Raw genomic sequence first — 12,390 nt, 5'->3', positions numbered from 1 at the left:
CAGTCGTTAGGTTAGGCAACATCTTGCCAGCTTCCCACAGCCAGTGGGGAAGCTGATGGGAAGTTGCAAGTCCCAGGCCTGCAGATAGGTTGGTGGCTGGGGTTTGGTGTTTTTTGTTTTTTTTTGGGGTGGTGGGGGTTGAAGGGGAGGATACACAAGATGTGCCATGTGGGTTGGTGGAGGACATAAGAAGTGACACATGGGTTGAGGAAGATGTGAGACCCAAAGGTGCTTTTTTTTCAGGAGGTAACTGGCCTTTCTTGTTTTTTATTTGGAGACGTTTCACTTCTCATCCAAGAAGCTTCTTCAGTTCTGGCTGGATGGTGGGGAATGGAGCTGAAGAAGCTTCTTGGATGAGAAGTGAAACGTCTCCAAAGAAAAAAACAAGAACGGCCAGTTGCCTCCTGAAAAAAAAGCACCTTTGGGACAACCATGGCCTGGATGACCGAGAATCTCTACAGAAAGTATGTGAGAGTTGAACAGAGTAATAGAAGGAACCCAGGAGATCTTTCAGTCCAATCTTCTCCACAGGCAGGAGGACCCTAGAGCATTGCAGACAAACGGCTGTCCAATCTCTTCTTGGAAAGCTCCAGTATTGGAGGGTTCACAACTTCTAGAGCAAGTGGTTCCACTGGTGAATTGTTCTAAATGTCAGGAAATCCCTTCTTCATTCTAGGTTGCTTCTCTCCTTGATTACTTCCTATCCTTTGCTTCTTGTCCTGCCTTCAGGCGCTTTGGAGAATAGGTTGACCCGCCTTTTCTTCGTGGCAGCCCAGCGTGATGTGAGTGCTCAGGGCCTGAGGGAAGGTTTGAGAGTAGAGGAGACTTACCAGTGGTCTATAACCTTCCTGCTGACTTCCCCGTTGACTTTCTGGGGAATCCATCAGGAAAGCTAGCAAATGATGATCGCGGGGTGCAACCAGGTGCAAGTGCAAACAGGTTCCCAAGCACCCAGATAGGTTCACGTGACCACAGGGGCACTAGGATGGCCCAAACTCCAAGAACCACTACCTTTGGAGTGATTTAGTGAATCAATGTTTTCCCTGCGGCCATTTCTTGCTGGAAAAGTCTAGAAACTGGCAGAAAACATTCTAAATCGCTGTTATAATGACTGGAAAACGCTGCAGCCAGGGATAAAGGTGAGTCAGTTGTCAAGTGTCCAAAATGCAGTCATGTGACCACAGAATTATACACAGACATTTAAATTCCAAAAAGGGCCATAAATAGCTTTTCAAGGGTCCATTGAAACTTCAAACAGTTATTAAGCAAGTGGACATTAAGCGATACTTACCTATAGCTGGTTTGTTTATTTGTTAATCGAATTTCTACATCACTCATCATATTTCCTTGACTCTGGGCAGTTTAGAAATAAACCAGTAAAATGACATGAAGGGCATAATTCAAAACGAAGCTCACAACCAGATTAAAACAGGGTTAAAAAGAACAGTTGCTGAGTTAAAAGGCTGAGGAAGCACTTTCAACTCACCAATCACTCCAGGGGTTGCATGACACTCACACACACACACACCCTTTCAGGCCAGTTGGCAGAACCAGGTCTTAACCAGAAGGCAGGAGAGTCAGCGCTGGCCTCACCGTGGGCTATCATGGGAACTTCAACAGGAGCTTTTCAACCAAGCCTTTCTGGAGAGCCTTCTGAAAAGCAACATTTTTTTTTACATTTGTAAACTCAGTGAGAATGGTGCGGAGAAGACAGCTGCTGGTTTAGCGTTTAGCAATCCTACTGTATTTCCCCCAAAATAATACCTGACATATATATATATATTTTTGCCACCAAAAAAGGCCCCAAATCTTATTTTCCTGGGTGGGGGGGAGGGGGGAATGTCATCAACTGACTCGCCCCATTTGCAGGTGTTGCCCCCAGCCTCCTTTTCGCTCTCAGAGGCCTTCAGGAACTTCTTCAGCTTTGGATAGTTGCAACCAGGCCTCACACACCTCGGCCCATTTCTTCTGCAGCCAGTAAAGGCTTTCCTGAAGGCCTCTGTAGCCGATAACAGATTATCCTACCCTTGCACCCTGGAATGGGCTGGGATCTTAGGGCTTATATTGGGCGCACGTGTAAAAACCAAGCTAGGATTTTCAGGGTAGGTCCTATTTTGCGGGAAACACAGTAACGGCGGAGGTGTGAATGTTTGGCTGATCCAAACATTCAGTATGATTCATAAATACAATAGATATAACACCCCACTTCTGAACAGTGTCTTTTTTTTTTAAAGAAAAGTATTTTTAAAACCCGTTAAAACATTTACCATATAAGCTCTCTCTTCTGTGGGTAGTTTTTACGACCTCCTGAACTTGAGAGTTTTCGGGATTATCTTAGAAGTGTTTTAGGAAAAACTCTTTGACCACTGGATCCGTGACAAACTCCTTGCCTTTCAGAGATGGACGTGACTGGGGGGATCACATTAGAAAATTTGAAGGCCATCCCGATCGCTCCTGGCCAGGGAACGATGATGGGGGCCCACCAGGACGTGAACATGAGCGATGGCGAGGTAATTCTTTTTTTTTTTCCCCTTCACAGTGGTAATTTTCCTTTGAAAAAGCTCCTCCTGTTGTTTAGGCTTTGGGGATAGGACGTGGGCAAGGTTGAGCCTTCCAGGATCCTATTCTGTGCAGAACAGAAAAGCCAGGGAAAGAAATATCTATATATATATATATGCTTATTTGTTTATTTATCCTCTAAGCCTTTCTCCATTCTCCAGGTTACAGGTAGTCCTCGACTTACGGCCACAATTGAGCCCAAAATTTCCATTGCTGAGCAAGACAGTTAAGTGAGTTTTGCCCCATTTGGTGACCTCTCTTAACAGCTGTTAAGCGAATCACTGCAGTTTTTTAAGTTACCAACACAGTTGTGAAGTGAATCTCTTTTCCCCCCCGTAGACTTTGCTTGTCAGAAGGTCGCAAAAGGGGATCACGAAACCCCCGGGACACTGCAATGGTCGTAAATACACGCCAGTTTGACGTCAGGTGTCCGGATTTTGATCACGGGGATGCTGCAAGTGTGAAAAGCGGTCATAAGTCACATTTTGCAGTTCTGTTGTAACTTCAAACAGTTATGAAAGGAACATAAGTCGAGGACGGCCTGTATAGTCTCCTAAAACAGGTCACATCATTTCCCCAATTTTTTTTAAAAAAAGGACTTTACTTCATGCTTAACTGTTTTTGAAACGAATCGAGTGACAAAGGATGATTTGAAGAAATGAAGGATCCTTTTTTTCAATGTTGAATTGACCAACCTTCCCTTTATTGTGGGTGTCCTTGTTTGAATAAGTGCTTAGTGTCTGACTAATGTCCAGATATTCCACCCTTTCAGCTCTCCTGTCCCAGGGCAGCCCCGTCTTTTGTGGAGGCACTGCAAGATCCTTATGTCTAAACGTTCTTTCTCTAGTTAATGTTAGGGCTCTTACAATTTGGGCAGAAGGAGACTGTCAGATTCCAGCGGTTACCCCCATTTAAATCATGAGTCTCGAGCCAAACTTCCAAAACCTAAAAAGGATTTATTGGGAGTTAACATGTCTGGCACTGCCTGGGTGTAGCTGACTCTGAGATACATCATTCATTGTCACCCTTGACCCTGGTTTTCCTCCCCACCCCTTTGGGTGTATCGTAATTCATATCCTCCAATGGGACACCTCCATAGCCCAGAGTCATCAATCATGCTCTCCAGTTAGAATTTTGCAGGACAGAAACTTCAGTCACCTAGTTACTATCTTTGAAAACTATTTATGGAATGCAGTTTTGGTTTTACAAGCAGCTGCACTGCTCCCCCTCCCTTTCTGCTGGCACCTCTAAAAGGCCAGAGAAATACTTTATGAGTTGACAGAGAGATCAATTGGTGCTGCAGCTCAAACAGCTTTTGGGAGTGGCATTTATAATTAAGACGGGATCCTATGAAGGAAGCTCTATTCCCCAAATTTGATAGGTTCAGAAATTAACAGAAGGGCATATCTGTAGCTTGTAGTTCAAGATTGAACTGTGGACTCTGCAGTTTTCTCTGATCTTGGTTGTTTTGTTGCAGACGTTTCATGACCCAACTATATAACATCAGTGCTAGGAGTGTGGGGTCTCCTCTGTGTTTATGTCAAGGGACTTGCCACTATCAACTCAGACAAGCAACCCAGTAGTAAGCAGCAACCTAATTTAAGGAACTATCAAGAGGAAAACAATACTGACAGGGCAAGCCATGGGTAGTCCTCAACTTACAGCTACAATTGAGCCCAAAATTTGTTGCGAGTTTTACCCCCCTTTTACAACTTTTTTTTTTGCCACCGTTGTTAAGTGTATCCCTGCAATTGTTAAAATAGTAACATGGTTGTTAAGTGAATCTGGCCTCCCCATGGACTTTGCTTGCCAGAAGGTCACAAAGCGGGTCGCACGATTCCGGGACACTGCAGTCGTCATAACTATGAACCCTTTCCCAAGCATCCGAATGTAAATCCCACGGCCATGGGGATGCTGCCGACAGCCGTAAGTGTGAAAAAGGGTCGTAGGTCACTTTTGTCAGTGCCAGTGTCATTTCGAAGGGTCCACCTAAGTGAACCGTTGTAAGTTGAGGACTACCTGTACAAACAGAGACCAAATCCCACTTGCCTTCCAGCACTGATGATGTTGCCTGGTTGGGTCATGAAATGCCTGCAAGAAAACAACCCAGGGCAGAGAGCACCAAGGACCCCACAATTTTCAGCGTTGCTCTCCTTCCAAGAGTTTCCTTTTCCTAATTTTGTGCAAATCTAGAGTGGAGGAAATCAAAGCAATTGAGACCGGCAAATGTGAATTAATCTTGTCTTTTCTAGGAGGGGGCAGACCACGGCGTGGCCACATAATGCCGCGAGGTGGAATGTCTGGGTAAGAAGCCTTCAGCCTTCTGAATTCAGAGTAAGGTTAACCTTTTCTCATTATGCATTTGACCTAAATAGCAAACCTAGATGGTTTTTATACACCTCTTTGTCTCCCCCTCTCCTTCCCAAGCTGGCCCTTCCTCTCCCAAGACAGCATTTGGAGGGGGGTTTTAATGTTGCATTATCTAGCTGCGCTCTTAAGATCACCCTAAGGCAAGGGGGCTCCAACCTTAGCCACTTTAAGATTTGTGGACTGAGCTGGCTGAGGAATTCTGGGAGTTGAAGTCCACAAGTCTTAAAGTGGCTAAGGTTAGAGACCTGTGCCCTAAGGGATCTGTTTCTATGTTTGAGATCCACGTTCTCCTCCCAATTACACCTTAAGAGTCCTGGATTACTTCATTTTCTTCTTGCCTTTCCTTGGAGCGAAGGGAAAGGCCGTCTAGCTCAGCTTTCCTCAACTTTGGGACCAAACGGCGTTCAACTCCCAGCATTCCCCAAGCAAGGATGGAATTCTGGGACTTGGAAGTCATGCACATCCCAGCTGGGGAACTCTTAGGCGTTGACATCCACTCATCTCACCTGGGGAATTCTGAGCATCAAAGGCCGCACATTCTGGCTGGGGAATTCTGGGAATTAAAAGTCCACCCATCCTGGCTAGGTTAGGAAACTGGTGCAGCCACGTCCATCTGGCCTGAACAATTTCGGTGCTGCCGCCAGGGTAATGATTCCTTTGCAAAAGAGGAAGCAACCTGGAGCACAGCTGGGGATGGGAAGGGGGCTCCTGGTCTGCCCTTCTCATGGTGGGCTCTCTCTCTTTCTCTCTCTCTCTCTCTCTCTCTCCCAGACAAGGAGGATTCCTCCCAGGTGGCCCACCGGAACCGAATGCCCCGGGAGAGGGCTTTGCAGGACAAGAGAGGGCAAACCGGCCCAGCGACCCCCGGTTCAGCTGTCACTATTGAATGTTTTTATTGTTTTTAACTGTACAAAATGGCAACCAAGACGAGGGACAAAGATACTCGACACTACGACTCAACGTACCCACTGACTGTGACTCTTAAGTTAACCTTCGTTGTTTCACTTCCTAGCTCAGTATGTGAAGCCATTCATATTTTTTATTTTCATATTTTTTTTTGGTAACGTGTTTCTGTAGGTGCTGCCGCACAACGCTCATCCTTTCAAAAGAAAACGTGTTTCTTTTACGAGGCATTCCATTTTCTATAAATAAAGAGGGGAAAAAAAAGTACAATTTACAATTTACCCAGATAAATTGGTGTTCTGAAGGCTCTTCAGGGAGCGGCCTGCCTAAATCGCCTCCGGGGGGGAAAGGGGGATTTGTATATAGGCCTTGGCCACTTTTTAAGACCTGTGGACTTCCATTCCCAGAATTCTGGGAGTTGAAATCCACAAGTCTTAAAAGTCACCCAAGTTAGACACCACCTGGCGCTAGAGCAAGTTACTGCTCAAGTAGCTTTGAAGTTCACATTTCTATATAGCTTTGGCAATGTACTGAGGCTGTCAAACTCCTGGCCTAAGGGGCATCACATGCTGGCCACACCCACGCCCAGTTTAGCAAAGGAGAGAAAAGTCCCGATACGTCACGTGACGCCACCATGACGATGTGAGTTTGACACCCCTGAGCATAGCTGATGAATGCAAAGATCTCTCGCTCTGCAGATTGAACCAAAAATACGCTCTTGATGTGCCTGGCTAATTTTTTTTCCTTCTCTGTGCAGCAGAACGGAGCTTTTTCAAATTCGGAAAAATGCCTAACTTGATCCCACTGGCATGTCAGATACATGTAAAAGTATTTAAACCAAAAAAAGAAAGAAAGAATTTTCACGAATGAAGGTGAACATGCAAAGTGTCCCGGGATAATTTTGCAGGCTCCAATCTGGGTTTGGTGACCTGGACCAGAGGTTTTGCCTTCTGAGCTTTCGGACTTGTGCTGGAGACCATCCTCAGGGAAGTTCTGTCTAGCAGAGTGTGTGCTTTCAGCTTTTCTGTGTGTGGTATTTATATGGTGCCTATCGTGTGTGGCTTTTCGGTTGTTGATTGGGGGGTTGATGGCTAGTTATTAAGTCTCCGGCTGTTTCCTTGTTCTGCCAAACCCTCGCCTCCTAAGTACAGATACAGGTAGTCCTTGAGTTATGACCACAATTGAGGCTCAAAATCTATGTTGCTAACTGAAGCATCTGTTAAGTGAGTTTCGCCCCATTTGACGACTTTCCTTGCCACAGTTGTTAAGTGAAACGTTGCATTTGTTAGTAACATGGTTGTTGTGAGATGTACATAAAAATGAATCAACCGACTATTGATAATCTGATCCATAGGAAGCTTTATTAGGGAAGATACTGCAGTACCGGACCCTCCCTCCTAAACCAACCGTGTTTAGGAGTAAAGAGACGCTTCTATTTAGTGAATACAGCTTATATGGGTTTATCAAATCACATGGTTACATAACACTTCCTGTTGTCCATATATAGAAGTTATGCAATATTTTCATAAGAAAGTTGGTCCAACCTTCCATAGAAAACTCCCAACGTTCTCATTATAGTCAGATTTCCTGTTATTCAAATACCAGAAGATAATAAGAAAACCATTAATATCTCTTAATGTGATTTATAATGTCAGAGCACCCTAGCACATACCTCTAACTTATGCCAAGTACATAGTTTTGCAATCTTGTATAATTTCTAGCAGAAAACACATTGCATAAATGTTCTGAGCTTTAAAAGTTCAGGCTGCGAACACAAAATGGCTTCAGTTTGGCTCTTTACATTCTCAAGGTGTAATAACCAAATTTTCACCTGTAACAGTTGTTAAGGGAATCTGGCTTCCCCGTTGATTTTACTTGTCAGGCGCCTAAGGGGATCACAGGACACTGCAGCCGCTGTAAATATGAACCACTTGCCAAGCGTTTGAATTTTGATCACATTACCATGGGGATGCTGCAACAGTTGTAAGTGTGAAAAAATGTCGTAAGTCACTATTTCCAGTGGCATTATGACCTTGAACAGTCACTAAACGAACTGTTGTAAGTCAAGGGCTACCAGTAGTCCTTCACTTACGACCACAATTCAGCCCCAAATTCCTGCCGTTAAGTGAAAACTTGTTAAGTGAACTTTGTCCCACTTTGCAACTTGCCACAGTTAAGTGAATTGCTGTGTCAGGATTCCGGCAGTTACTCCAATTAAATCGTGATCCTCGAGCCACACTCCCAAAACTAAAAAAGATTTATTTGAAGTTAACACTCTATGTCCGGCATTTACCTGGGCGCAGCTACATAATTCACTGTCACCCTTGATCCTGCTTTTCCCCCCACCCCTCTGGGTGTATCATCCAATGAAACATATCCATAGCCAAGAGTCATCAATCATGCTCTCCAACCGGATTTTTACGGGCAGACACTTCAGTCATCTAATCAGTCTTTGAAGAAAATATGAGTGGAACGTATTTTCGATTCCACACTGCCGCCTGCTCTTTGAAACTCTCCCCACCCCCTTCTTTCTGTTGTCAACTACAAAATGTTTTATGAGTTGACATGCTGCAGTGGTTAAGTTAGTAACACGGCTGTTAAGTGAATCTGGTTTCCCCATTGACTTTGCTGGACAGGAGGTCGCAAAAGGGGCTCCCCCCTGCAGCTGTCATAAATATGAATCAGTTACCAATAATCTGAGTTTTGATCACGTGACCACAGGGATGCTGCAGTGGTCAGAAGTGTGAAAAACGGTCATCAGTCACCTATACTTGATAAGCTGGGGATAAATCGGCACTGCTGTTGATTGATGAATCCAAAAGCTCAGAAGACGAAACCTCTGGCCCCGATGACCGACCCAGATTAGATCCTGCAAAAAGAATTCTCTTATCTCTTTCCCCCATCTAGGCCACTCTGGGCTGTGGCCCTTGACAGGGGTTGGGCCTGGATTAGGAGCCTGGGCCACGATGTCAGCCTGGCGCCACTGCTGCCACTCACAAAGACCACCGCACACTGTTCCCCCCAATTGCCATTGCTCCTGTGGCCCACCCCTGGGATCTTCCATGTGCCTTCAGGTGTCCCAAAGGTGGTGTTTTTTTTTCAGGAGGCAACTGGACTTCCTGGTTTTTCTTTGAAGGCATCTCTCTTCTCATCCAAGAAGCTTCTTCAGCTCCGACTGGATGGTAGGGAACGGAAGGATTTATATTCCTTGCAGTCATCTCTGGTCATTTGCATCCTTTTAGAATTGAGGCCCCTTGGAGGTTTGTCTGTTTCCTCAGGATCACCTGAGTGGTGCAAATGGATGTGGAGCCTTCTTGGAACTGTTGAAAGGACGGTGTTGTAGACTGGAGATAGGTGATGTCCTATCCCTCTGTCTCTGTTGAGAGGAGGGTTGATCAATTTTGGCATAAATGGCCTCTTTAGGAGAACAAACCCATCAGAGCTAGATTGAGTGGTCCATCTGCATTTCAAAGACAAAAGCCACTCTTGAAGACAACAAAGTCCATATTTTAGACAGAGAGGACCACTGGTTTGAAAAGGGGTCAAAGGCCATCTATGTCCAAATTGAACAGCCCTCAACAGGAGGAGGGATATGGCATCATCTACAGTCTACAATACCTTTCCACACCAATTTGTACCACTGAGGACACTGATAAGCCACTAGGTCACCTCAATGACTCTTAAACAGTGGTCGCCAACCAGTGGGCCGGGGACCACTGGTGGTCCACAAGAAAACGTTGGTGGTCCACAGAGAACACAAGGCTGCGCGCACCCACATGGCCCGTGGGAACACAAGGCTTGCGTCACTTGCATTGTGAACACCACAAGGTAATGAGGGGAGGGGGGAAAGGGCAGAGGGGGGGAAACTTGCCCCACGCACCTCACCTGGCACTGGGCTGCAGCTTTCCGCTTCTGCTTTTGGCTGCACGCAAGGAAATTAGCCAAAGTCTGTCTTTCTCTCCCACAAACTCCGCCAGAAATGAGTCTTTAGGACCCTGCAAGGTATCCTGCTCCAAGAGGCTGCGCTGGTGCAACAAGTCTCATAAAAGCTCATTTTTGGCAGAGCTTGGGGGAGAGAAAGAAAGACTTCTGCTGCTTTCCTTGCATGAAGCCAAAAGTCTCTCTCTCTCTCTCCCCGCCTGAGCACAGAGCTGGAGATGATATTCTGCGATCCCAAATAAGGAATGATTGATCGGTAGGAAAACGGGGTGGGGAATTTTCCTGCAGACTTTTTGGGGGATTTTCCCAGGGTCTCTGGCCTGTGAGTTTGGTGGTCTCTGAGGTCCAAAAGGTTGGCAACCCCTGATCTAAAAGGAATCAAATGACCAGCTGTCTACAAGGTGTATAAATCCTTCCATTCCCCACCATCCAGTCAGAGCTGAAGAAGTTTCTTGGATGAGAAGCGAAACGTCTTCAAAGAAAAAAAAATGAGAAAGTCCAGTTGCCTCTTGAAAAAAACAACTTTGGGACAACCGTGACCTGGATGACTGAGAATCTTCATGGATATTTCCCTTCAGGTGGTGATTCCCTCTGTTGAGAGGCCTATGCTGGATTTCCTTAACGACAGCGTGATTCGCTTAACCACTGCAGGAAATCCACTCAACAACCATGACCAAAAAAGGTGGTAAAATTGGACGTGACTCGCCACTTAACTGCCTTGTCTGGCAACAAAAAAAATCTGCTACTGATTGGTGTCATAAATAGAGGACTACCTGCACTTGTGTTCATAAGGCACGGTGTGGCCCAAGGGGCCCCAGTTCTTCTACCCCAAGACTGGCCGCCTCCCACAACACCCTCCTGAGTATCAGCTTAAATTTGTCATGTGAGGGTGGAGCCACTCACTTTGGGGTAAAGTGCAAAGGAGAACATGGACAATTGGAAAGGGCAACAGCTAGTCCCCGAACTTACAATTATTTGTTTAGTGACCAAACTTACAACGGCGCTGCAAAAAGGGACTTATGTCCGTTTCTCACACTTATGACTGTTCAAAATTTAAGATGCTTGGCCACTGACCCCTATTTATGACGGTTGCAGCATCTCGGGGTCATGGCATAGCTTTTTACAAGCTTCTGACAAGCGAAGTCCGTGGGAAAACCGGATTCACTTAGTAAGCGTGCAAGTCCCTTAGCAACGGCAGTGATTCATTTAACTCCGGCAAGAAAGTCATCAAATGCAATGATTCACTTAACTCTGGCAGGAAAGGTCGTAAAACGGGGCAAAAATCCACTTAGCAACTGTTGCTTAGCGACGGAGATTTGGAGATCAACGGTGGTCGTAAGTCGAGGACTACCTATGCAAAGAGGTTTGGATTGGAGGAGGTGGGGATGAAGGACCTGCTGTTTTTAAATTTCTTGTCAAATGATTGCAAGAAAATATACTTAGGGCCTACATGTATTCGTTTTAATTTTATTCGTATTAGTTTTTCCAACATCAGGAATGTGGTTTTTACAATATTTTTCCGAAACATCTTTGACTAGTTCAATACTTGTCTTTCACTACGAAACTATGTGATGGAGCTTAGTTTTTGGGGGAGGAAAATAAGGGTAAAAAATTCTGCCTCTGCCTACCAGCATCCATTGGTATTCATCTGGCTAGCGTTAGTGTGTGAGAGAGTTGAAGGCTGTTTGGAAACTGAAACAGTATTTGCTGTGTGAGCAAGAAGGAGACAGCAAGGAGCCTGGGCGTGGCTTAGCTCAACTTCTGTACTAAAGCTGCTTGGTGCTCTGAAACTGAAACTCCTGCTTGTGTTTTGCCTTTGGAAGAGATTTCTTTTCATGTGGGGAGGGGGAGTAGAACCCCTTAGCATCAGAGTATGTTAATAATAATAATAATAATATACAAAATACTAATGCTCTGATGGTTATTTCAAAAAATCCTTAGTGAGCACCTAAGCACATACGTGCTTTATGGCTTTACGGTTCTGGAGATTTTGTGATGATGCAAGAGTGTTATTTCGCTTTTATATATATAGATTTTCAAGATTGCACTAGCAATAATATTATCATCCACAATATGCTTCTCAGTTTCCCCATAGAAGCATATATGAGATTTGACAGTGATCTATAGATTTGAAGGAGCTGAACCGAATCCGCTTGCCGGAATCAGGAAATAGATAAATATCATTTGAAATGAAGAAGCAGACAATTTACAAGGTCGTAATAACTGTCCTGTTTAATGATGGAAAAGGTAGCTTTATAATCAGTCCTCAGACTTAATGGCCATGGCAGTGTCACATTATCGGAGAAATTGGCAATAAAATATGATTTGCCCTTATGAGAAGTTGTGGTTAACAACCTGCCATGATTTCTATTTGGTTTCTATTTTCATTTAGAAAATGTATATAACCGCCTACTCTCTCACAGCGAGTTTTAATGATGGCTTGCTTAATGACCGCGGCAGAACTGAGTCCGGGACATTCACTGAAAGACTGCTCAGCAACGGAAGTGCTGATCCCAATTGCGGTCGTGGACTGAGGACTACCTACGCTGCGATTTGAAAGCAGTCCAAAAACCGATCCAAGTCAGCACTCCAAAAGTTGGAAAATATTTGAATTTTAAG

At 44.9% G+C, this 12,390-nt stretch overlaps 1 protein-coding gene across 3 annotated transcripts in view; it reads left to right on the top strand.

Moving 5' to 3' along the window:
• LOC113427682 (scaffold attachment factor B1) overlaps positions 1–6,055 on the top strand; it is a 36,785-nt gene extending 30,730 nt beyond the window's left edge. The window contains exons 19-21 of one of the 3 annotated variants that reach the window (XM_026690197.2): positions 2,398–2,510; positions 4,812–4,863; positions 5,701–6,055. In XM_026690197.2, the coding sequence (XP_026545982.2) occupies positions 2,398–2,510; positions 4,812–4,863; positions 5,701–5,815 (280 nt within the window). In that variant the 3' untranslated portion in view covers positions 5,816–6,055. Of the gene's footprint in view, positions 1–2,397; positions 2,511–4,811; positions 4,899–5,700 lie in introns of all 3 variants that reach the window. The other 2 variants (XM_026690198.2, XM_087952775.1) reach the window with 2 other exon arrangements.
• The last annotated feature ends 6,335 nt before the right edge of the window (positions 6,056–12,390 follow it).

This window comes from Notechis scutatus, chromosome 1 (assembly GCF_049901735.1).
Source record: "Notechis scutatus isolate UNSWTSFEM ecotype Mainland chromosome 1, rNotScu1.2, whole genome shotgun sequence".
NCBI classification, from domain to species: domain Eukaryota; kingdom Metazoa; phylum Chordata; class Lepidosauria; order Squamata; family Elapidae; genus Notechis; species Notechis scutatus.
Note: the sequence above shows the minus strand (reverse complement) of the source record. Positions and strands in the feature narration are given on the sequence as shown.